This window comes from Manis pentadactyla, chromosome 5, assembly GCF_030020395.1.
Source record: "Manis pentadactyla isolate mManPen7 chromosome 5, mManPen7.hap1, whole genome shotgun sequence".
NCBI classification, from domain to species: Eukaryota; Metazoa; Chordata; class Mammalia; order Pholidota; family Manidae; genus Manis; species Manis pentadactyla.
Genome location: NC_080023.1, coordinates 8019529 through 8046409, shown reverse-complemented (window position 1 = coordinate 8046409; position 26881 = coordinate 8019529). Strand labels below are relative to the sequence as shown.

The following is a 26881-nucleotide window of genomic DNA, read 5'->3' as shown; positions in this document are numbered from 1 at the left end:
CCACAGCGAAGAATAGCCTACAACTGGCCGGGATTCCTTAAAAATGTCCATGTATGAGAGTGAGAAGTCCATAGGAACCTTGCAGATTAAAAGAGGCTAAACAGATATGGCCACTTAATAGCCCAGATCCTGTACCAGAAGGGCAAGGGCTTAAAGGACATCATGGGGACAAATGACAAGTGTGCAATATTGGGAAAAAAACAAAGGGCAAAATATACAAAGTCTACTTTCAAATGGCTTGGAACAATCACTTAAAATTTGTAATTTATGCACATATGTATGTGTATGCAGATACATTATGTCTATATATGTTTATATGTATAAATATACATATATATCTATTCACAGAGAGAGAGAGGAGACAATAAAACAAATGTGGCAAAATGTTAAAAATTGCTGAAACTGGAAAAGTATATCAAGAGAAAGAGACTGAATTTCCAGCTATTCAATAAGCTTTAGAAGTTTGAACAAATTGAAGTTTCTGTTAACAGCAAGCAATTATTGGGTGCCCATCCTTCACCATGGATTGTCCTGAGCAGGTCACCAGCATTCTTTGCAAAGTTTTTTAATAGCTCTGGGTGTGGAAACTGTTTCTTCATTTTCATGTTTAGTGGTGAATAAATCAAAGCAGGCTGCTCCCTTTGGGACATGGCAGGATTCTGGATTTGAATTCAGATCAGGCTCACTTTCTTTCACTGCAAGAAGAGGCAGCTCCCATGTCAGGTGAAGGGCTGAGGGTCCAGCCTGCAGGAGCCCACAGCCTTTAGGAGGACAGAGCAGGAAGGCAGGTGAGTCACTGGATACCTTAGGGTGGTGTGATAAGTACTGTTAAGTTCTTCCAGCTGGTATTTACTCAACACCTACTAGGTGCCAGGTGTTCTGCTAAGCCCTCTGGGGCCAGTGCTGTGCACAGCAGCTCTGCCCTCCCAGAACCTCCCTTGTGGTGGGTGAGGTTGACACTAGTGGCAGGAGCACCGTGGAAGCACACAGAAGGGGCCTCCAAGCCAGACCAGTTGGTCAGGAAGGCTTCTCAGAGGAACCGCGGCTGCTGGCTTACCGGATTTTCCAATGGTGGGCCTGGAGGTGCTGCCAGATTGGATTTTTCAGGAAGAACCTTTGAAATCTTGCTCACCCTTAGGTTCTACAAACCCGCCAGGCACATTCCGTAATTGGAGAACCTGAGAAAAGCACTAGCTAGGTGTTTTCTATTGCGTGCAGCCTGCCCTCTGCCTGGTGAGTGAGTGGCCATATCCACAGCCATAACCACAAGGAGCCCTGTGGGATGAGCTCTCCTAGGACGGCCTCTCCGTCAGCCTTCCAGGGCAGGAGCGGGCAGACAAGTCCCAGCAAGCCTGACCCGGCAGCGAGAAGAATTTGGGGGTGGCAGCGTGGTTTCAAACCGCAGCCTTGGGGGTTCCTATTATACCGGGCTTCTGCGGTTTGTTTTCGGATGAGAGGAAATGCTTCCTTAAGAAAAGCCATTCCAATCTTTCTGCCTCGTTTTTTCCTGAGTTGCTCAACACCTTTTCAGACGCTCTTGTTTTCACAGAGAAGAACAAAGCCGCCTTCCCGAAGCTGTACCTGGGGTTTTGTTCTTGCCAATACCGTGCAAAGCCAGCAGCCCACATGCTTTTGTAAGTCAGAAACAAGAGCCCTTCAGTTCCGTCCAAAGATCATCATCGCAGTAACGGAAGAGTATGCTCCCAGTTTTATTCAGAGCATTCCCTGACATGACCTCATTGCATTTTCAGAGCAGACGTGCAGAAGGGTAGAGACTGTTGCGGACAAAATACGTGGGGATTTCCACACCCCTTTGGGTGATGCGCCAGGAACCTGTGAAGGAACCCGGGCCTGCCCCTGGGGGTGGGGGTGGAGCCCCTCTTAGGGCCGGAAGCCCAGCTGGCTCCTGTCTCTGCCTTTTGCTCAGCCAACCCTGCTGGCGGGAGCTGTTTGCTTGCAGTTGTTCCAAATATTGGAATTCTGGGTAACATCTCTCCTGAAAAATAGGTCTCACAGATGAAAAAAAAGAGAAAAGTAGTTTGGAGAGTATTGATCAGTTTCAATGTCTTCATAAAAAATAAAAAATACGAATACAGGCCCAGAAAGGGAAATGGTTTGCCTAAAATAACAGAACTAAATAGTGGCGGAGCAGGAACTCAGCCTTCCCCCTGGGTGTCATTTTAGTTTGTACTCTAGGGCACGCAATTGCTGGATCTGGCTTCGGCAATCACAGTGAATGGAAAGACCCAGACATTTGACCAAGAGGCAAGACATATAATAATAATAAAAATAATAATAACAGTAATAATAATAATAATAAAATCCCTGAAAAATGTCCCAAATCTCTGGCATGGCTCCCCACGCCGTCCTGGCACGTGCCCATGCAGATACGAGTTCCCTGCCTCCGAGGGGTCACAGAAGGCCTGGTGCAGCCGCCTCTCCCTCCCAGAGCCTCTGTTTCCCCTCCAGAAACCGATCTAGGGATGGTAGCTCACCACCTTCTCTTTGGGGCTCAGAATGGGGCTTCCAGTTAGGAGACAACGAGCAATGTGAACTTTCGTCCTGTCTAACTGCAAGCCTGACTCTGTGCTTTCCAGTGTAAAATGAGAAGATTTTCTAATGCTGGTGCTGCTCCAAGCTGCCTTGCAGGGTGCACAGAAAGACAGCCAGCTTCCAGGTGAGGGAATGGAGACTCCCCTGCAAAGTTCAAGAAGCGCAGAGGGACAGTCCCATAACTACATGGAGTGCCTCGGAGGAGAACTTGGTTCTATTTCAGCTCCTTCCCGAGGGAGTGGTGGGCCCAGACATGCTGCCTAAGGACAGGTGATACGTTACATGCCACCTAGAGGGCCTAGGGCAGGAGCAGGAGGCTCAGGTGGTGGCTGCAGCTGAGTCAGCAGCACCAGGAGGGTGAAGGGACAATTATTCCCAAGCATTCAGCAGACCCAACGCACTTTTAAACACACCTCTTCCTCCTGTGCATAAAAAGATGTTTGACAGTTTCCTCACCTGTAACTTCTTAGATGGTTCTCATGCTGTCTGCTCTTTCCTTCCCTCCCAGCATCTCTCTCCCTGGTGGAAACAATACCGCTTTTCCTGTTCCATCCCTACAGAAAGCAACAATTATATTCATTTTAAAATTGATGACAACAGTGAAACTCCTCAGAACTATAAAAAACAGTTAAAACCCAAAAGCTGAAAGGTGTTGATGCTCCATGAAAGTTCACTGATTTGATAGATTCTAGAGGAGGGCTTGGCCTTCCTCCGGCATGTGAATAATGCTATCTTTTTGTTAAAAAAAAAAAAAAAAGTAGCTACATTGTTATTTCTTTGCTGATCTACAGAGATTTTCTTTCTGTGAAGATAGAATGCTCATTTTCATAGACACAAAGGAAATTAAGGAATGTCTCCTGAGTTTTTACCCCTCAGGACACACACTACTATTTCCAGCTTCTTTTCCCTTCCTGCCCAGAGGAGCCAAAGATAAGCACATTTTGTTGTTGCTTCTCACATTGCAAGATGATAACATGGACCAAATAAATAATGAGCGATCTGGCAAATTTTCCACCTGTACTATAGGTTAGAACTGGCCAAAGGCCTTCCCACTTCTTTCAAATTACTTGCTTTGAAATTAACCTAGATTTGACCCTACTCTCTCACACCTGCTGCATCTGTGCTCTTGAGCATATTACCTCACTTCCCTGAGCCTCACTTTCTGCATCTATAAAATGGAGCTTAGACTAGTACTTCATAGCATTATGGGGCAGACTGAACAAGAAAATATGTACTTGAGCACAATGCCTTACCTATAATAGGCCCTCAATAAAAGTGATTTCCTTTCATTTCACTTGAGCTCCTGATGAGGTTTCTGACGTGGGTGGCTAACACTGTAATTCATACTCTACAGTGAAGATCCCTGAGCACAGAGAAATAAAATGAGCTGATCAAGATAAGACAAATGGTAAGTATTGGTATAAATCATTGGTCCTCAATCGAGCGAACATTTGGCAATATTTGGAGATTTGGAGCTTTCACAATGGGAAAAATATTGGCACCTGGTGGGCAGAGGTCAGGTAAACATTTAACTGAGTTAAAGACTGCCTAGCGGTCAAGACTGGAGTTCAAGATCCGGGCTTTTCTCCCCAGAGACAAGAGTCCCCTCCCACTGTAGCCTCTTCCAGGTCACGCCTCTCAGCACCTGATGCACTGTTGTTGCTGTCAGTGATGGGCCAGTGCCTCCCCCTGTCAGTGGGGACTGTCTGGGCCCTGTAACTCTCTCCCAGGCCCTGGGGAGCCAGTTATCCTATTTGGGGCCCACTGTCCAGCCTTCTCCCTCCACCAGTGGTTCAGCCTCACCTGTGATATGACCATGCGGAACCTTTCAGTCTGCAGCTGCTAAGCGCCCTGCAGTGCACAGAACAGCAGAGATTGTCTGGCTGAAAATGTTGATAAAGCCAAGGTGGAGAACCCAGGTTTAGATCTATGTATTCTGACACCAAATCCAGGGTTATTTTCAAATCACCTTATATTTCCGAAAGTACATCAAAGCACCTTGTAAAACTAAAGCACTATTTTTGTTATTTGAAAGGCAGTCTAATACAATAGAAAACTTTAAGGTTTGACATATCTGGGTCCATTCTCAGCTCTACCACTCATTAACATCTAATCTGAGTGACCTCAGGCAAAATTAACTCATCTTAGCCCTGGCTTCCATTATTTGTGGAATGTAACAGGATGCTTCAAAAGCTAAAAATGATATAGGGAAATGACTGAGTATGGTGCCAGTACATGGTAGGAATCCCATTCACAGTAGCTACAATAAAATGACTGTAGTTGACCTGTCATCTATGGACATGGGTGTAGATAAATGTGATAACTTTTTATTTTTTCAACAGATATTTATGAGTACCTACCTTCTATGTGGCAAACACTGAAGATGCAGAAATGAACCACATAGAAAGAGCCTGCTGGGATGGAGCTTCCATTAGAGATGGGGAAATGGACAAGACTTAAAGAGAGAAATCTAAGATAGTTACAGATGGTGGTCAGGGACGTCTTCTGGGAGAAGGCAACTGGAGTAGAGACCCAAAGGGTAAGAAAGCACAAGAGGAAAGAAAGGGAAGAACATCCCTGAGAGAAAGAATAACTAAAGCAATGGCACCATACAGGAGGCATTTAAGGAAAGCAAGCAAGGAGTGCTGGGGCATAGAGCAGCCCCAGCAGGTGCTAGGACAGAGGTCTTTTCACCCGGCAGAGAACTGTGGGGAGGGGTGTAAAAGGCATACTGACTTGTCACTTGGCCCTGAGTACTTTCCTCTTTGCAGGTTTCTACCTCCAAGGCTGAACCATGAGGTTTATCACCCCAGAGACCTGCCTTGAACAAAAATCCTCCATTGATTTTGAGTTCTAAGCAGACTCTATAGTGGGGCCTTGGTAAAAGGAAACATAAAATAGTAGAAATCACAGCAATAGACTGACGTTAAGATGACATGATCCTCATTTCCCACCAGACTGGCAAGGAGGAAACAGACAAGATTCTCCAGGCAAAGCTTCAGAAAGCTGCCCAACCCCAGGAGAAAGGCTCTGCGTGGTCACGTCCAGCCTGCACACAGGTGAGGCTGAACCACTGGTGGAGGGAGAGGCTGGGGAGCAGGTCCAAAATAGCCCAACCGTCTCCCTAGGGGCTGGGAGAGAGTTACAGGGCCCAGACGCTCTCCACTGACACGGGGAGGCACTGGCCCATCACCGACAGCACCTGCCGGGCAGCAGGTGCTGAGCAGCATGACCTGGAAGAGGCTGCAGTGGGCGGGGACTCTTGTCTCTGGGAGAAAAGCCCGGATCTTGGACTCCAGACCTGAAGGCTCACATGCTGACCCCTAGGCAATCTTTAACTCGGGGAACACCAGGCTGGTGACTGACTGAGACCAGTGCAGACTCGGATGACCCTGACCTGGATCTGTGAGCCCTGCTTCCCCAGGTACCCTGACACCATCTTGGAGGAAAAAACAGGAGTATGGGGAAAGTAAGCTGAAAGAGTGAGCACTTAACTGTAAGGACATGCATTGTCCACAAAAGATCACCTCAATTATTGGATAGGACTCAGTTTTCTAGATTGGACTAAATTTAGATTCTCCTCCGTGACCCAGTGGAGTAGGAAAACTAAATAAAAAGTAGAAATATGAAGATACTTTTTTTTTTTGGTTTTTGCACATTGTAGTGTGCTATGAATACATGCGATAGATACAAGGAATTAGTTGAGTTGGTATCAGGAGAAGTTTCCTAAATTTGAGAGGACCAGATGAGCAGAAGTGTTTGTTTCTTTAAATAAAAGAAGAAAATCAGGTCAGCACCAGATGGGAAAAGACACTGTCCTTTGCAAGTGGGCCGAGTCCTCCACGAGCCTTGGGAATGTTTGATCGTGTCCTCTGTGCCTGTCTTCTCCTTTTCTTTACCTTTGAGGCTGACCCTCAGTGCCTGCCCCCAACTGTCTGCTGGCCTTTTAATTTCTGACTTAATGTCCTGCCTGGGAAAGGCCTGACTCTGGTAAAAAGCTGCCTATTATAGACCCAGGGCTTAGGATGAAGGTTGCTAAATAAAATATAGGATACCCAGTTACATCTGAATTTCAGATAAACAACAAATAACTTTTTGTATATGTATGACCCAAATGTTTCCTGAAAATACTGCATGGGACATAATGTTACTAAAAAAGAATTGCCTGAAATTTCAATATAACCGGCTATTCTATATTTGTGCCTGTTAATCTGGAAACCTTACTCAGAACAACAGCAAACCTGGACTCTGACAGCCTGGAAAATTGAAAGGGGAATGGATACCCAGCTGCCAGCCACCAGCCAGCCACGCTGTGCTCCCTGTGGACTGAGAGGGCAGACCCTGCCTCTAGTATGCATAGATGTACAAATGTAAATGCAAATGTATCTATAAATATACATATATTCAAAATTGAGGTTCTGGGGAAAGAGTGGCCTGGAAAGTTGAAAATGCCCAGCCACCCTGGGTCTCCCCAGGGCAAGGAGATCACCTTCCCCTTGTATCAGTATCAGGGCCTCACAAGGATGTCATGTGGAGGCATTATTATAACCACTTCACAAAGGGTAAACTGAGACTCAAGGGGTAAAGCAGGCAGTGAACAATAGCAAAAAGTGAACTAGATGTATAACCTGTAAAACCAAAATTCAAATTTCAACTCTATCCAGATAGTACTCCAGAAATGCCTAAACATTTTTAAGTCTCTGCTTGTCATCTTTGGGAAAAAATAATACATGGACCACGGGGGCAGAGGGAGTATTTCGTGTATTGACAAGTGCAAAGAACCAGTGGCATAAGGAGGTACCCAGAAAATGGGAGCTATCGGCTCAGTTTCTTTAAGTTTCCCAGGAAGAGTGATGCCATGGTCAAAATCAAGGACCTGGTACATAGCATAATCATGCACACATGGAGTTATTTAATAAAGCAGATGTGAATTCATGTCTAGTATGCAGCTCATTCCTTCAGATTGAGCATTGGCCTACTCTACCATCCTATTTGCAAGTGCAAATAGTTATGGTTTATTCTCCTAATATCTTGAGTCATGGATCCTTTTAATGAATTAAGTTCGTTGATTCAATTTGCTCAGCAGCAGCAGGCCCTGGGCCAGGGAAATGCCCCAGGAATATTAGAAAGGTCTCTCTTGGGGAGTAGACCCAAGCTTTTGTTACCTCTGAGTAAAGTAGGGTGGGCAGAAGACTAGAAGGGGGTTATCACCATGAGCAAAGGGAAGGGCAGGGAACCCTGGAGCACAGGTGGGGCCCGTGAAGGTCAGCGAATGACAACAGGGGCAGTCCGGACGCACACTATTTTGGTGGCAGATGATTTCCCATAATCCCCACCTCTTTAAGAAGTGCAGAAATAGCCATAGCATTTTGCTTTTTTTAAAACTAGAAGACAGTTTTATTTAGCAAGGCAGAAAGGTGGCCTGAGAGCTCAAGACCAGACTAGCCACAGTAGTTCCTAATGAAACACAATGTCCGTTTCTCATCAGTGAGCTTTACCTTGCAAAAGAGTAAAGTAAGTGAAATAAATATTTGCGTGAAATTCAGCCTCCTTCCTCTACCCTGGGATGAACAGCCAGGAGACTTGGAGCTGGGAAAGTCAGGAGGGAAGGTGAGAGTCCTGAGTTCCTGCCACCCATCACCGCTGTGCCAAGGACCACTGCCATAACGCCCATGCCTAACTGCAAACCGCCTGGGAGTCCTGGTAGGAGGCTTACTTCTGAAGGGGGTTTTGTGCATGTAGAAAATCAAATTTACTACTTGCTCTTTCTTCAGTGTTCAATGTAATTACACTTATAAGTATGTGAAGTGAAGTTTCTCTAAACATTTAAACTTACAACTAATAAATCAAAATGTAAACTTCACTACTCCTTTCAAATTATACATTTTTGAAAATTATAAACCTTAGTTAAATCCTCTTTCTCAATAAAATAAGCCTAATGTGACCCATTCCCTTAAGTGCTTCAAATACCTTAAAAACAGCCATGCAATTCACAAAGTACCATAATAATTAAAAAGTGTATTGCTATATTTATATCAACCTATAATAAAATTAGTGACCCTATAGATAGAGCTAATTTCTTCATTCTTTACATACTTCAATGTACTTTAATGCATCTTTTCAGGTTGCAGAGATTTACCAAACAAAAAGTTTATAGTAGGCAACCGAGATTGTTGAATTATCAATGAATTGACTATTGATCAGAACAAGGGATGTCCTTAGGATGTGCAAAGTGACTCAAACACCAGCATTTCTTACTGGGTTCCTCTTAGAATCAAGATTAACTCATTGTGTCAGTGAGAACGTCCACAGCCATGCCTTTTCCTGTGATTTGGTGTCCCTGCTGTCTCTCCCTTCATTACATGTGTGTCACAGAATGTGTTATGCCCTTCCCCAAATTATATGTTGAAGTCTTCACCCCCAGGGCCTCTGAATGTGACTGCATTCAAAAATAAGCCTCTTTAAAGCGGTAATTCAAGTGAGGTCATTAAGGTGTGCCCTAATCCAATATGGCTGGTGTCCTTCTAAGAAGAGGAGACTGGGAAACAGACACGTCCAGAAGGGAGACAATGAGAAGACACAGGTAGAAGACAGCCAGCCATCTGTAAGCCACACAGAGAGGCCTGGAGCAGATTCTCCTTCACAGTCTCAGAAGGAAGCCCTGCAGACATCTTGATCTCAGACTGCTGGCCTCCAGACTATGAGACAATACATGGCTGTTTAAGTCTGGGGTGCTTTAGTTCAATGGCCCTGGCAAACTGACATAGGATATGCAGCCTGAATTTACAATTTAACTAGTTTTACAGTTTTTGCATCTCAGTAAAATGAGTTGAATCATCTGGAGGCTTTATTTTCTAAGAGATCAGAGGCTGACTTGAGCTAGCTGCCCTTCCTCCTGAACTTTGACCCATCCCTTAGATGGCAACCTACTGACACATTTTCCACCTGACTCTTGTCTGCTGTCCCTTGAGCTCACAGGCCCTTCTGCTCTTGGTGTAATTCCTGTCTCTTCTCAGAACCTTTTGCCCACCTCTCCCTACTATGCCCCAAGGTGGGTAAAAAAATACATCCTAATACTTATAAACAGGTACATGAAAAACCAGGACATCATGTATGTCAATAGTTCCCTGCCAAATTTAGTTTATTTAAAAATTGCCTTCACCCTTCTTTAGTATTATAATTATTATCACATACCTTTTAACGAACTTATTTCATCTTTGAATGGCATGGCTTTCTTAGAGATTCAACGCATTCCAATTAGCTATAGTTAATATTCTCTTTTGATGCTCAAATCATCATAAAGTGGCAAGTAGGATTTGTTAAGAACTATGCCCTTTGCCCTTCCAGGGTGACACTAGATATTTTTAAGTTTCCTTGGCTTCTGGAAGTCACTTTAGCTTAAAATCCATTCAAATTTTTCTCCATCCCAATACATGGGATCACTTGATCTTGATGGGGCTCAGGGCAGGCTACCCCAAGATGTGACGGACATATTGATTATTTTGAATTAAAGTTACCTCGGAAACAACCAGTGCAAAAAGGACACTCTGACCCTCCTCTCCGACCCCTGAGAACAGGAAATAAATCTCCCCTGGTGAAGGTCCCCTCCTTGCACCAGGGGGTAGAGAGATGTCCTTCCGCTGGAGACAGAGAGCTCAGGCTGGAAAGGCCCTGTAAAACAACTCTGCTTAGTTTCTTCACTAATTGGTTTCCAAGCCTAAGTTTCTTTGTCTTGTCAGTTTCACAGATTTATTGTCTCTTTGTCTAAGAGCTATGAAAGCTGCCTGTTTTGGTCATTTCTTTAAGTCTCATATTTCTATGAGTTGAGGTACATTTACATTACATTTTTCTCCTGTTAATCTGTCTCATGCCAATTTAGTTATTAGAGCAGCCAAAGGAACCAAGAGGGTTTGGGGTGGGGGGGATTTTCCTCTCCCAGACAATCTCCAAGGAGTCTTGGTTCCTTCTGGTTCGAGAACGGGCTGTGCCAGGAGAGTGAGCCCTGGCTGCTCAGGGCGTGTGGGTCTCCCCGCCGAGGGCAGGGCAGGGAGTCAGCGGCTGCCACTCTGGGGACAGAATGGAAACGAACTATTTCTAGTCAAGGTCACGAAACTCACATCTCTAATTTAGATTTTAAGAATAATAAATTATTTTAACTTCAATAGGCCTAAATTAGATTTTAACCCATCACCCCAGATGTAATTATGTCTTCTTGTATTTCTATTTTCTTTCTATGTGTCATCAGCTGCCATTTGTAATCACTTTATTGACCCTAAAAAGTTCAAAGCACCTCATAAATTGTCTCTACATCTCATCCCTTGACTGTTAGTATGGATACAAAATAACTCAGCCTATTGTATACATGTGGGGAGCACAGAACAATGACACAGGCAGGGCCCATTGAGTGTATTTCATAGGAGTCAGACTGATTTTTTAAGGATGTAATTTATATGCCCAAAGACCTTTACCCACTCGCCTCCCCTCTCGGGCCTTCACTTAACTCATCCATAAAATATATTTTTTTATCTAAAAAAAAAAGGAAATAGAAAAGGCCAGATCCCAATTCTGTGAGTCAGGAATGAATTAAATCCAGGATCAAATCTGCTTCATTCCCTGAAGGATCTTTGCAGGATGCATGTGGTCCTGAGAGCTCTCTCCTAGTCCCATAAAACAAACCACTGAGCCTCACTCAGCCATTCTTCCCTCGTGTGAACTTGCAGATTAAAAGTGTTAAACTGTGTGAGAGCACTTTGTAAACCTGAACCATGTGCAAATTGTCTGCATTTCTATCACAAATTAACGATCATGATAATGAGTGAGTTATTTCAGGCACTAGCTGTAAGGCACTCACCTAAGTGTCAGCAGCCAAGTCCTTACAAAGTCCTATATTGGGGATTTCCAACTCAGCGCTCTATCTGCTAGATTATGCAGCATTTCAAATATGAAAATGAATTCCATGGAATGGAAGCAACCGTTCACCCACAGGCGGGGCTCTCATCTTTCCCTGCACCCCTGCCGGGAAGACACCCGACCAGAAAGGCCCCACTTACCTGAGATACAGGCCAGTCCACTAAGGACTGTGAGGCCAGCTGCTCTGCCCCTAAGAAGCACAGCAGACAGCTGCGTTAGGGTGTAAAGCACGCAGGCCTTCCCCGCCTGTTTTATTCATTCCAGTTCCCAGGGACAGCCCTCCAAACTGAATGAGAGGCACACCTTTGTTGCCATTCCAACAGAACCGAAGAAAGCAAGCTCATGATAGAGCAGTTTAATCAGAGTATGCAAATCACTGTGCTCCCATTTCCCTCTCCCTTTGGTACAGGTCCTGCTTTCTAGACAGGAAAGAACTCAGCTCAGACACGGGCAGGAAGAAAAGCAAAGTGACTCTGGGCACCTGCACACGGATGTGGCTGAAAGGTGGGAGGGATGGAGGGCCACACACTCGCTGCGGCAGTTCTCCTCACGTGATACCATTCAAAATGTTTGGTTTGTGAAATGACGTTGGTCAAGCCTGTCTCTTCCTGGTGGCTGAGGAGTGAAAGGCACGCATTGCAAACAATACGTGATTTTTGTAAATTTATTTATAACATAGATACAGTAAAGTATACTTTTATGTTCAGTTTTATGAGATTGACAAATGCCCACAATCAGGATAGAGAGCAACTCCAGCAGCACTCAACTGCTCTGCACTGCAACACTCCACTTATCCTGTAACCCTGACGGCCACTACGTTCTTCATCCCCATAGCTTTGCTCTTATCCGATGTCATATAAATGGAAAACGGTCCTCACCTATTTGCGTAATGTCTAATGTATTTTAAATCTGTCCATGTTGTTGCATGTATGGGTAATTTGTTCTTTTGCATCAGCATTCTACTGTCTGGCTACACTGGCATTTGTTCATTCATTCATCAGTTCAAGGGCACTGGTGTTTCCAGGTTTCCAGGTTTTGGTCATTATCAGTAAATCCACTATAAACATGTACATACATGTTTTTGTGTGACGTAAGTTTTTACTTCATTGGGTAAATATGAAGAAGTGTGTTTTGTGAGTCCCATTATGAGTGTCGTGTTTAACTTTGTAAGAAACTGCCAAAGTGGTTGTACCATCTTGGATTCCATCCTGCTGTATGTATAAGAATACCAGTTAGTCTATACCCTTACCAGCACTTAGTATCATCAAGAATAATTATTGTTATTATTATTATTATTGCTATTATTACTGCAATTGCAATGTAATGGGGTGTGATGACATCTCATGGTGGCTATAATTTGCACCCTCCATAGGATGAATGATGTGGAGCATCTTGTCATGCGCTTACTTGCTTTCATATGTTTTCTTCAGTGAAATGTATACTCAGACTTTTGCCCTACTTTAAATGAGTTGTTTTCTTATTTCTGAGTGCAATAAGAGATTTGTAAGCTTACAATTTTTCACTAACTGATTTCTTACTAAGTAAAAGCCCAGAGTATTACAAACAGATTTTTAATCAAAGATGGCCACAGACAGCTAGATTTTTAAGAAATCCAAGTATTTACAGTTCTGGAATAATGCTCCTCAAAGTTTGCTATGCAAATGAATTGCCCAGGGATCTGGTTCAAAATGTCCATTCTGATTCCCTTGGTCTGGGGTGGAGCCTGAGAATCTGTATTTCTAATAAGCTCCCAGGCGATGGGGCTGCTACTGGGGCCTGCATCGCATTTTGACTAACAAGAGTATAAAAGATCATGGCTCAAATTGTCCTTTATAACCCCAGAGCTGAACACCACCAACATGTAATTAAATATTCCCTTTTTTTGGAAGAAAAAGAAATATGAAATTAATAAATATATCAAGATCATGACATCTCTCCCTTAGGACATGATGTATACTTCTAGAACTTGCATAAGTATGTCACAAAGTCCCTGCACCAAATATCTGTACAAATATCATGCTGCCATGTTGTTAATTTTGCCACTATAGAACATAGATATTCCCACTGAAGTCACTCCAGTGAAGTAGTTTTATGTGTACCTTATTAGAATCAATTATTTTTTCATCCCCAAAATACTTTTATGTAGTCACTGACTGAAGTCAAACTTTCTATGTTTTCTGACCATAAACAATGATGTGGGAGCTGGTGGACAGCAGTCAGATATCCCAGGACCTTATCGAAAAAGCCTCATAAACAGAGGGCAGGAACAGTGTGGATCCTATCTAAATGTTACTTAATATTGCATCAAATATGAAATAAAATGACAGTAGAAAAACACTTCTGTTATCTAAGTCTATTTGACACCTGGAATTTCTGCTGCATTTCTGATTTTAAAAGAATCAGAATCCCACTAGCCCAGAAAAGGAAATCATCTATGTTCCTGGAAAATGCACACACTTGTTTTTAAGGGGGTTGTATATGCTTCAGACGGTAACTAAGATGAGCCATGGAGCTTCAGGAAGAAAGTATTAGAACTTCTATTTTCAGTCATTTTTTTAATTAGAAAAAAAATAAGATAATCACATTTGACCAATGCTGATGCTATCGATTGACACATGGATCTTCATTTCATCTGTCTGACGTGGCGTGAAAGATCAAGTGTTTCATTTTGGACATAAGTCTGAAATATCCAAGAGAGGTGTGAATGGAGATGTCAGGCGAGCAGTTAGACAAGCAATCATGAGAGCAGGAGAGCTGGGCCCGTAAATACACACCCAGCAGAGCAGAGAGGGGGTGGCTAGGTGCACTCTGGTGACAAAAGAAGACATAAATGGGAGGGAATTCTGACATTTAGAGTTTCACTTCATTAGCATTTAGAGGAGGAAGAACATTCAGGGGAAACTAAGAGGCAAGAGTCATAAGTAGCGAGAGAAGGAACTATGTTCCCAGGAGAAAGTGGTGTTCAGAAAATAGGAAAGGGTCAAGAAAGACAGATTAACCACATTAGCTATTGCTTGGAGGGTTTGGTAAAATGAGGGCAAAAGATGCTTACTGAATTTGGTTACAGGGACCCATGTTGTTGGTGGCCTCAGCAAGAGGACGGCCATCAGAAAGGACATCAGGGCAATGTGCAGGCAGATGGGGTCTGTGTCCGAGGAAGGGCATTGTTTTTGCTAAGAAAAGTTCACTTTATTTTGGTGTAAAGAAATATATGTGCAGGTTCTGAGTGAGATTTTGTGGAATTAAAATGCAAAGTGACAAAGACATGTTTTAAATTATCACGCAAAATCCTATCATCTGAGGACGATTCCTGTAAGGAATGTGTGTCTAACGCCACGGCTTTCTTACTTGGCAGGTTTTTGCTCTTTTCATCAAAGCCAAGTAATTGTGGTTATATTTTATGCACTGCTTTTTTCACCTCACCTTTTAACAGACAAGTTTTAAATGCTTTGGAAGCATAATATACCATGAAGTAGGCATACCATATAGATGGTCATCCATTTAGATCATTTCCAATCTGAAGGCTGTTATAAAGCTGAAATGAGCATCTTTCTGCATAAACCTTCTCTCTCACTATTTTGGATTATTTTCTTACAGAGGAATATGCATAGGGTAATTTCTAGGTAAAACGTTAGAAGCACCTTTAAAATCTAAGGACCTGTTTAGAATGAATATTAGTATGCTGCAGAATGAAGGACCCCAGTGGGCCCCAAAACAAGATAATGAAACTTTTGGCAGTTTTAATTCAAAAATGTCCATGGATTCAACTTCTAATAATAATTCAGGATATTACTATTACCTGTTCTTCCAAGGATGTAGAACTTTTCCAATACTGGGCAGTAGATCATTGTTGCCAGTAAAAGGAGAGAGGTGGGGGAGTGAGGGAGAGAAACTGGAATAGAAGGGAGAGGAAAAGAGGGGAAGGAAGGCCATTTGCTACCATTAATTTCAAGAAAGCCTTAAGTTTTGTGTAACTTGTGTTTTTCTCCAAATATTTTCATTGCTAATAGCTGGAGCACTGGTATAGTAGACACTTACCAGTTTGAACATCTCTGACAACCAGCTGCTCTTCCTGCTCACCCCAGTCTCCCATTTGGGAAACCCCTACGGGCTAGGGTCCTGGTGAGAAGAACCGGCCCCTCACTAGGCCAGAAAAAGGCAACCACAGTTCTTCCCACCCTGACTCGGGTCAACAGGAGGCCGGCACAGGGATGGCGCTCAGCACATTAACAATCAATGACGGGATTTGGATCTTGAGAGAGAGTTGCAATCATGTGGGGCAGAGGTCATTGTCACTGCAGTGGTGGCCTGAGGCAGGCTGGCCTATGCCTGTGCTGGGATCTTAGCTGCAGGCCTTGATGACCAGCTCTGCCTGACGATTGCCCATCTCTGTGTGGCCCTCCTGCCTCATGCTGTTGCTCTGAGTCCTGAAAACCCTTTGATTATCTCCCACCCTCACTTAAGTTAGCATGTGTGGGTCTTGCTTGTAAGGAAGTTTCAACTTGAGTTCAGTAGGCAGGAGCAGGCCACATTTAGCATTTTGCACTTTATCGTTAGGGCAGTGGAAAGAAAAAATTGTGAGTAAGAATTTTTCAACACAGGACTAATTATCCAGGGGTGCAGTGGATGGGTTGCATGGAGGTCTGAAGAATGAATGGGACTTAGGTAGAAAGCGTAGCAGTAAGAACAAGAGGACACACAGGTGAACACCCAAGGGTGGCAAGGAGCAGAGCCTGGCTGCTCAGAGGACATTCTCGCTTTTGCATCTTACGAGAGGCTGTGGCCTCCAGGGAAGGAAAGACGGGGCACTGAGAGGCTGGAATTGGCTGGGAGCAATTACAAGGGCAAATAAGGATGTCAGGAGACACGTTTTATGCAACTCCTGTGTAGACTTACAGAGCTGTGTTCTGTCCACTTCATGGGGCCAAAAAGAATGAACAATTTGATGATAATCAGTCCCTCTGACAGCTGCACCCCAGCCCCCATGCTCATCTCCACCATGTTAGAGAGAAATAGACCACCCGAGCACAGAGCCACCTCCCTCACCTTCCAGATGAATTTCCTGAACCTCAAGGGTAAGATTCACCTGTAACCCTGGTTAAAAGTGTATCTTCTCAATGCTTAGCATAATGTTCAAAGGGCTTTTCCCAGACCCTGCCCCTGGAGATTCTGGTTCAGAGGGTCAGGAGAAGAACCTGAGAATGACCTTTAACAAGTTCTGCCATATGATTCTTGTCATCATGGAAGTTTCAGAAACACCACTGTGAAGCCTCGTGCCTGATGAAGGCATGAGACAGACACCAAGCAGGGGTTTTCCTGGGCATCTGAGGTATGGTCCCAGAAAAGGGTGGTTTGAAGGCCCGCAGTAGCAGTTCTTGATTTTATACATACCCAGTATCTCTTGGAGGGCTTGTGAGAAAGCAGATTGCTTGTCCCACCCTGATAATTTCTGATTCAGAAGGTTTTGGTTAGGATCTGAGAATGTATACCTCTAACAAGTTCTCAGGTGACGCTGAAGCTTCTGGTCCCAGGCCCCACTTTGACCCCACTTTGAACTGCAGACCTGCATAGAACACGACATTCATAGGTGTTCAGCACAATGGAGGTTGGGCTTCAGTAATTATTCCAACTTCCCCAAAGAAAACTCCCCTCCTAATCAACAGCCCCTCAGAACAGGACAGGGGATCCTCTATCCAGAATCACACACACTGAGGCCCCAGAGGCCAAGACCCCACATCCCCCACAATATATTGGAACATAAAATCTGGAATCCTCAGTGTGGTCATCAAACAGACTCCGGTCAGTCCATATCCTGACCCTCTCTGGGTTCAACGAAAAACGACTAAGAGGGTGAAGGGAAGGATACCTGTACTGAGGTGAGTTTCTGCATCACAGCCTTGGGAGGCAAGTGGCAAGGAAACAGGCAGAGACCCCAGGGCCTTGGGACACATACCTGCATGTTAGGGAGAGAACAGCTGAGAGGTCGGGGAGGATGTGCTGGAGATGGTGTTGGGTGCAGCCCAGGGAGCGTTTCCACAGCCTGGCTGGAGCCTGGGGATCCACCCTGCACACTCCCGTGGGACACCTTCATTCATATCATACATCCTAGAACACAGGATCTGCCTTCGGGAGGGCTTCACAATGAAATGTGCCAAGCACTCTTCATGAAACAACATCCTAACACAATAACTCAATGAGCAGATACTATGAACATCACCCTTTAGAGGTTAGGAAACTGGGGCACAGAAAAGCCAAGTATCCTGGTGGAAGTTACAAGGTGGACACTCAGTGCGGACCCATTTCAAATCCAGGTGACCTGATTTTAGAGACCACTGGTTAACTGCAATAAGCTGCTGTTCCTCCTCAACAGAATGCTTATTTCTCAATCAACAGCTACCTTCATGTCATTATCTTAGTCATTCTGGGTGGGTGCTAGAAGGTGGTGATATGAAACCAAAGAGGCACTTTCTCTGCCTCAGGAAAGATTATAATCTAGTAGGATGCACAGACCCACTTGCCACTAACTGAAACAAGGCAGGTTACAAGTATAGGTGTCTACATCCACTTAAAAGCTCTGGAGATGTAGAAGGGGGAATTGTGGAAGTAGATGGTAAATCTCTCTTGGTGATTCAGGAGGCCTTTAATCTGGGCTGTAAATGGATTGCAAGCAAAAAAATAAAATCCAGTTCCTTCAACATTGATGCTTGAAAGAGAATACCTTAGAGGAATAAGCACCTGCTTTTGAGGCCCTGACCTCATTTTTCAGATTCTCCTTTGCTTTGAATCCCTCTCTGGTTCCCACTATCACCAACCCATTGGCCTCAGAGGGTAATAATCTTCTTCAAACAGTCTGGCCCAGACAGAAAAGACCTTTTCATTAGCTCCCTGCTGTACAGCTGAGGCTGGGCTGGAATGAAAAATAATGAAAATCAATAGGCCCTTTACTAAATGCTCAGAAGCAGGACAAGGAAACAAATAGTACTATAATATCAAAACTTGGTCTAAGAGGATGGCTCTGTCCCTGAGGGAGGGAGGGACATCATGCCCGACGACTTCTCTTCTCGGACTCTGGTCTCCCTTGACTTGGCCAATACTACTTCCGTCCCTGCCTGTCATCTGGACTCCTCAAAGTCTAGACAAGGAGACGGAGAGGGACCGTCGCTGGATCTGGTGCCTGCCTTCTCTGCTCCAGCCCCCTGCACTCTAACTCTCCTCTTCTCCAAGTAATTGGAAATTATTGACTTCCTCCTCTGGCCTTTCCTTTACGGCCTTTCAAAGAACACCATGCTACCTTGTCTGAAATCAAGTCTGGATGTTGCCACTAATTAACAGTAGTAAATTTGATCCAGTCACTTGATCTTTCTAAACTTCTGTTTTTCTGTTGGTAAATGTAAGGGGTTGAATTGGTGGTTAGCCCAGTCCCATTTCTGACTTTTCTATAATTCTAGGGCCATCCAGGGGCATGACTCGGGCTGCTCACAGCATGTATTTTGCCTCAGCACTAATACATCAAGGGAATTACCTGAACCTGAAAGGTCAAATCTAAAAGGAGGGTGCATGTCCCTAAACTCAAAGATCCCTTTGCTTTTCAAGAAAAAGCCTGGGTGAGAAGGACCTGGGCTCCTGGACCCTCTGTGCGTATATACGTAGTATTTGAGTACATTGGGACTAAAGGAATCAGGTGCCTTTTCTAGCTCTGGCAAGCTCAGCTGTATATAAAAATAGCATGGCTGGTACAGACACAAAAGCCAAGTCATCAGCCTCTCCCTGAGGCCCGCATCCAGTCCAACGAAAAGACAAGCAGGATTTAAGCCAGCCCCATGTCATCGAGCAGTTCCTCATGATCTACAAACCATGGCCTGGGGTCATTCACCAAAGGGCCATCAGCACATGTATGGAAGCAACTCTCAGCCAATGACTGGTACTTAGAGTTCCTTTTTATATGTGAAGATGTGCACAGAATTTTAATATGATGATGATAAGCCTCGGGCTCCAGGAGGAAAAGAATGCCGCTGGAAATAATGAAATGGCTTGAGCTGACCCCACCGACATCACCAGTATCTATTACTGTGTCGAAGGTCACACTTTCGGCTGGGGGCTTTTCACTACGGGGCCTAGAACATGAGATGCTTCTCCTTGGGCAGGAGGTCTGGGAGAACCGGACCTGGAAGACAGAGAAAGAGCAGAACCAAGACGGAAATGCCTCCCAGTGAGAGTACAGGAGGAGTCAAAACTGGGAACTGTGCTCCAGTGAGAATCAAAGTCGGGAGGCCAGGAGGGCAGCCGGCAAACACTGAGACCTGGGTGCAGGGCCAAGGGAGCCGACAGGTGGGAGAAGAGGAGAGCTGAGTCCATTGAACGAGATGGATAATCAGAAGGTCACTCTGGACAAACACTATTTAAAAAATTCTCCATTCTCTGAGGTTGGATACAAAGGTGGCTTTTTAAAATCCTGCAGTGGTACGTGGGAATTGTCAAAGGTTCCGTAAGTCAGTATAACCCACCAAAAAGAGACGGTGAGTATGTTTTCTGGGCTTCATGATGTCATTGGCTTCCAGCGGAATTTAGTTTCTACCACCTAATTGTTCAGTGTATTAGTTATGTATTGCTGAGTAAGAATTTACAAAAAACTTAGTAGCTGAAAACAACATACATTTATGGAATCACAGTTTCTGTGGCTCAGGAGCCTCGGCCTGGCTTTTTGGGGTTCTCTGCTTCAGAGTCTCATCTGAAAGCTGCAGCCCAGGGGTTGGCTGAGGCTGTGGCCACACTTCAAGCTCTGAGTGGGGACGCCTCTTCCAGGCCCACCTGATTCTTGACGGCATCCCAGGCTATAAGAGGGAGGACCTCAGCTTCTTGCTATCGGTTAGAAGCTACCTTTATATCCTTGCCATGTGGCTTCCTCCCCAGGGCAGCTCACAACATGTGTGGCCTCTTCATAGCCAGAAGGGAGAGTCTCCTAGTAAGACAGTGTGTGCATGAAGTCACATTATTCCATCATCTTTGCCACATTCTAGTGGTTTGAAGCAAGTTAGAGGACACAGTCTCACTCCAGCAGAGGGAATTGTGCAAAGTCATGAATAGCAGGAGGTGGCGATCATGGCAGCCACCTTAGCATCTGTCACACACAAACAGAGCTGCTTGCTAGTGCTGGCCTCAATCATCATCTTCTATTCTTCTTGAGAAATTAAACAAAGAAACAGCATAGTATATGAGACAGTTAAGTACAGGCTCCTGAACCTGACAATGGACTCGCTAGTCAGGCTGGACTTGATGAAACAAAGTCGTTTCTCGGTTCTGTGGGCTAGTACCTGAATTTCCACTCCTGGGAATAAAGTCTTCCTTTTCATCAATAGACAGGAGCCACAGACCAAATGAAAAGAGGTGGAGAATTTAACAAGAAACAGTGTTAGGATCCGCATCTGGGTCCTCTAAACCTGCTGCACAAGTTAAGGCAAAGTCTGGTAATAAAAACTTGTAAATAAAACTTGAAGGATTTGGTTGACTCAGCATGAGTCATCAGTGTGATGTGGCTGCCAAGAATAGCGAAGGCTGTGTGAGACTCGGTGTGGTTAGTCCAGATGGAGGGTTGGTCTGGAGGAGATGGCCCTTTCTCACTTTATGCTGCTTGGACCACACGTGGAGGCTGGTGCTAATTCCAGATCCTACATTGTAGGAAGGACATGGGTAAATTAAAGTATTTGCAAAGGAGAGTACCCAGGAGGTAAAGGAGGCTGAAGCCAGGGAAAATAACAAAAAGGACTGAGAATATTTAATCTGCACAGGCAAACTCCTGAAGTGGATAGCCGCATTGTTTTAAAACACCAGAGGGCTGTCTTACAGATGAGTTATTAGATGGTTTTATATGAGCCCAAGGGCTAGAACAATTACTTGTCGTGGATGTGTTAAGGGATCAGGTTTCTGCTCAGGAAAGAAACATTTTCCAGTGGGCGCAAGTGCCATAGCAGAGGACAGATGCTCGTCATCGGCGATCTTCATCCAGTCATTCAGTCACTCAACAAACATTTATAAGTTTCTCCTGACCACCAAGCACCAAACTATGTATATGCCTAACAAAGCAGAGGCAGTCCCTGTCCTCAAGGAAAGTACTTTGAATAAGACAAGTAAACAATTTCAATGAGAGCCTGGAAGTAACCAGCGACCCCCAAGCCTCAGGTATTTCTTGCTCATGTCGCACGTAGGAGTACCCAGCTTGGTTCCTAGGGCTCCTCGTGCCTTCTGATTCTGGGAACCAGGATGAAGGAACTTGGGGCAGGAGACCATGGAGAGTGCTGGTGGGAACTTGTGATGCCTTTGAAAGCTTTCTCCCGGATGAGGTTGATCTGCACCCATTCCTTTGGCTGAAGCATGTCACACTGCCCATCCCAACACCTACGGACAGTGCCCACAGGTCACCAGCCCTACGCAGGTATGTTCCTGTCTACAAGGAAGTGGAGCAGATCGCCGGGAAAAATCACAGTTTACTGTAGTGCTCTTGACGCTCTGTGGGAGTCCAGAGGCAAAAGTCTGTGGAAGATGTAACTCTATAAAAGGGCCTTCAAGGATGAGGGAGAATATTCCTGATGGTCTTGGGCCAATCACTCTCATTTTCTAAAATCAGCATAGGCTGACTCACATATTTTCTTATTATATGGGATAACACATTTCAGTGTGTTTATAAATTTGTTAGCTGTGGTCTAAGTGGGATGGTTTTCTTGCCTGGGTAGACAGGTGAAAAAATAAACAAAGTTTCCACTTGAGGAGTGACATCTACAGAAATTTAAATGAGGTAAATGAAATTTAACAGTTGAGGAATTATAACTATGAAAAACTAGGTTAATCTAGAAATGAAAGGGAGTAAGTCAAGAGAAAAATATAAGAAGCTGAATTTAATTAAGGGACCTAGAAGGAAGATACTGGTAGCTGTTCTCCATGAGGAATAATAAATGAAAGATTGTCATTTCTGGTTTTGAAGGACCAAATTATGGTCCTTCTCACGCTTCCCTCCTCACAAAATAATTAATTTAATCTATCCGTGGAAATTTCGCAGATGGAGGACAAAGCAGACTGATTACAGTGTGTTTATTTGTTTCTTTTTAAGAAATTCTATTGCCTTGGCCACGGGGAGCAAAGTAATTCCCAATAGGGTAAAAGAGAAATTGTCCCTTTTTTCCTAAGTGTGGCTAGTGAACCAAGGGAAGTTGGATGAGGCAGGAATGGGCACTTAGACTGAAATATTTAATTGCTCACATTGCATGTCCTTTAATTTTTAATACATTTTAGTTCTGTGTTTGGGGACTTTTTTTTTTTTAACCTCCTGGTGCAAAATCATTTTCTTAAAATTTTAGGAATTAACATGCCAAATACCAATTGCATCACGCAGCGGCTGTGAGATAATGCTTCTTCAGTAATTTTCAACTTGAAAACTACTTTGCTTTCCTCAGAGGAAAAAGCACAATTTTAATATTCTAAAATTAGTATGGTGATGGCAATAAAATCACACAGTGTTTCTCTCTAAAGCCACCCTTGGGACCCTGGGTGGGCACAATTGGGGGTGCATGGTTCCTAATTCCTAGTTCCAGTCTTCCTGGACATGTAAGTCACTGTTGTACCAGACAAAGTCCAGGGAATAGAATTTAGAAAGCCTCCTTGGAGTTCTGTGTCCACAACCTGCTAGCAGTGGTCTTGGCTATAGACAACAGTAAACGTTTATTGAGCGCTTACCACGTACCCGCTTGGCTCTGTGCTTTTACATGCCATAACTCATACAATCCTTGTAACAGCATCATGTGTGGTAGGTATTATTATCATTCCTATTGTATAGATAAGAGAACGGAGGCAGAGTAACTTGCCTTCAATATATAAAGATCTTTTATAAACCAGTAACAAAAAGACAACCCAATAGAAAAATGGGCAGAAGACACAAATAGGCCCTTCATGAAAGGTGATATTATCCAAATGCTCATTAAACACGGCAAAATATGCTTCACATCACTTGTCATCACAAAATTCCAAATGGAAACCAAAATGACACACCACTACACACTCAAAAATAGAGTGCCTCAAATTAAACAGGCTCATGCTTCCTAGTCTGGGGAAGAAATAGAGTAATGGAAACTCAGACACTACTGCTGAGGAAGGAGATGGCCCAATCTCTTTGGAAAACAGCTAGGCATTTACCTCTGAAGCTGGGCATTTGCAAGTCCTGTGATGCAGCAGCCCCCAACCAAGTGGAGAGCAGACAGAAGCATCTGCAGCTGCGCACCGAGAACCATGCACAACAGTGTTCACAGAGCAGGATTTAGGAAAGTCCTAAGCTGGAAACAGCCCAAATGGCATCACCAACAGGATGAATGAGAGCATTTGGTATCCTCATACGTATAATACCATTCAGCAGTGACAATGCACCTCAGCTCCATGCAACTGCAGGGATCCATTTCATAAACAATGTTGAACAAAAGGACTGAGACACAGAAGAATGCTGTATGATTGCATTTGAATAAAGTGCCAAAGTTTGCAAAACTGATCTCTAGTTTTAAAAGAAGAGTGGTGACTTTGGGGAAGGAGGGAGGGTGTGGTGATGAAGAAAAAGCATGGGGGTCTTAGGAGTGACCTCAATGTCCTTTGCCTGGACCAGAGTGGGAAACAAAATCCTATCAGTCGTATATCTTAAACCCGCTTCTTTATTCCTGGTTCAAGAACCGGGTTATAGAGAGGGTTGTTCTATTACTTCTTGTCCTTCTTCAGAATTCCATGCACAATCAGACAAATGCAAAAGTGAACTTTAAAATTGAGCTTAACCCTTGAATACTAAGATGCAGAGATTTAAAAGTAACACATAGTTCTTCTCTTGTGTATCATCCTGCACCTGCCAATGCTTATCACCTTTTCAGCAAATCCAGGAGAAACTGTTATTTTTAAAACTTCTCTATTGAAACCAACCCCACGATTTTTAGACTGGGGCCCAGATCCCACCTTGTTGTGAGGTCTTTCTTCTCTGAACAGCCAATTGGAAGCAGAACCCCTTAACCACTGATTAAAATGACCCTATTTCTCTGAATACATCAAACATTCTGAGGGTTGGCACACATTTCTACAACATAGTCTTATCCATCTCTTCGTTGATGGAATGAATGGTTTACTGATTGATAAGTGCCTTGAAATTTGATTCAGTGTTTTTTACTTTCTTTATTCTCTATTATATAATTACAAAGGTAACCTGAAAGTTACAGGAAAAAAGTCATAAAACATAGCTTAGGGTGATATTTCAAAGAGCTTAAGAAATAACATGGTATTTCATTGACTTTAAGATTTTTTTATACTTCTTATTTATGAAATTGGGTTTTTATCTCATGATTAATGGAATCTTGCCATCTTATTGTCCAAGCAGTCGTCAGGACACTAATGTCACAGCCTGCTTGTTGATGGACTTGCTGATTGCTGGAGGCAGCTTCTAAACTAGCCCCAAGGACCCCTGCTTCTTGGAGTTCATGCTTTCAAGTGGCCTTGTCCCCTTGAGGGTGGGCTGGACTTAGTGACATGCGCCTAAGAAAAAGAATATGACAAATGTGACAGGATGTCAGAGATTAGGTTAAAAAAAGACTATGTCTTCCATTTGTAGTGCCTCCTTTGGCTGTCTCACTTGTTTACTCTGACGAAGCTGACTACCATGTTAGGAACTGCCCTATGGAGAAGCCATGTGGCACGGAACTGGGGTGGGGGGGTTGGGCTCTGCAATGGCCAGCAAGAAACTAGGCCCTCATCCTGCAAGGAATCAAGTCCTGCCAACAGCAGAGTAAACTATCTTGGAAGCAGATCTTCCCCCAGTGAGCCCTGACATGACCAGAGCCCTTTCAAACACCTTGATTAGAACCTGAGCTACTCTTAAGCCAGAAGACTTAGATGAGCCATGCCTCAATTCCTGACGCACAAAAACAGAGAGGAAATAAATGTGTGTGGTTTGAAGGCACTAACTTGGGGGTAATTTGTTATGCAGCAATATATAACTAATAGGCCCAACTGCCATCACTTCAGCTGAGATACTAGCATTACTTGAAGTACATGTGGTGAACAGAATTGTCATAAAATGTCTTGAAAAAAAAATACACTAAGAATTAGCATTGGATTAAACAAGTAGCATGTACACAAAAAGAACAGAAATGGAGCACTGGGGTAATGTGGCTCTATATAAAGTCAATTTTTAGTAATGGCCAGGAATCTACATTCTCTTACAAAGCAACAACCAAGTACTTTGTGAAACTGCATTAGTTTTCCAGGAATGCCACAACACAGGACCGCAGACAGGGAGGCTTAAACAACAGAAATTTATTTCCTCACAGTTCTGAAACCTAGAAGTGTGAGATCAAGGTGTTAACAGGGTTAGTTTCTTTGAGGGCCTCTCTCCTGGTCTTGCAGATGGCCACCTTCCATGTGACTTCATATATGGTCATCCCTTTGTACATACCTGTGTCCTAATTTCTCATAACAACACTGATCATATTGGTTTTGGGCCTACCTTAATGGCCTCCTTTTCACTTAATTACCTCTGTAAAAACCCTAAGTCCAAATACAGTCACATTCTGAGGTATTGGGGGTTAGGACTGCAACACAATTGGTGAGGTGGGGAGATACCATTCAACTTCTAACACGATATAAGGTAACATATTGACAGGAGGGCATCTTTGTGGGCTATTATTCTGGGTGTGATGGAGAGAAAGCATGGGGCATTTCCTACATGCTCCCCCAATGTGGCCTGTCACACCTGTGAGTGGAGTAGAGCTGAGTTCTGCTGAGGAAACACCTCCCATTCTCTATTTTTCAGAAGGAAATGAGAGGTGTTTGAGTTTCGTCATGCTCTGTTCTGCCCCATTCAGTATCACCTGCTTGTAAGTCAGCTCAGGCAACATCAACAGCTCTAGTCAATGACAGTTTGAAATCAGTGACGGAAAGAATATGCCCCATATTCAGTCAATCAAATATACTGACTTACTGTGTGCCATCACTGTTACTGACTTTCAACTGCCTCATCTTACCTCAATCTCAAAATACTGCATTCCGTGCAAAACAATAGGATAAGGTACAGAGAGGATATGTGAATGGGCTGGGGGGGCAGAGATGTATGCTTAGCTTTGTTGGACCCCAAAGCTGTGCACTTTGAGAGCTCTCCTTCCCTTCAGTGCTATGACTTCTGTGTAGCAATGGCCTCTAGGGCAGATGTTGTTTGTTCCTGAGAACTAGTCCCTTAAAAGGTCTGTAATCCAGAGGCCATTTTCAGGGTGCTAAAGAACGTAGATGGGTTTTGTTATACTTTTTCTAAGAAAGGACGGACATCTGATTTAATTCCCTTATATAATAACAACACATTCACATAATAATAACATTCATTATGTCCTTTGCACCAGGTGCTTTACATGTAATA

General features: G+C 43.9%; 1 protein-coding gene across 1 annotated transcript in view; it reads right to left on the bottom strand.

Moving 5' to 3' along the window:
- The window catches only part of LOC130683926 (uncharacterized), a 35192-nt gene that overhangs the window by 1180 nt on the left and 7131 nt on the right, over window positions 1–26881 (bottom strand). Inside the window, exon 3 of the mRNA XM_057503224.1 lies at window positions 3010–3107. Within this exon, the coding sequence (XP_057359207.1) occupies window positions 3010–3107 (98 nt within the window). The remainder of the gene's footprint in view (window positions 1–3009; window positions 3108–26881) is intronic.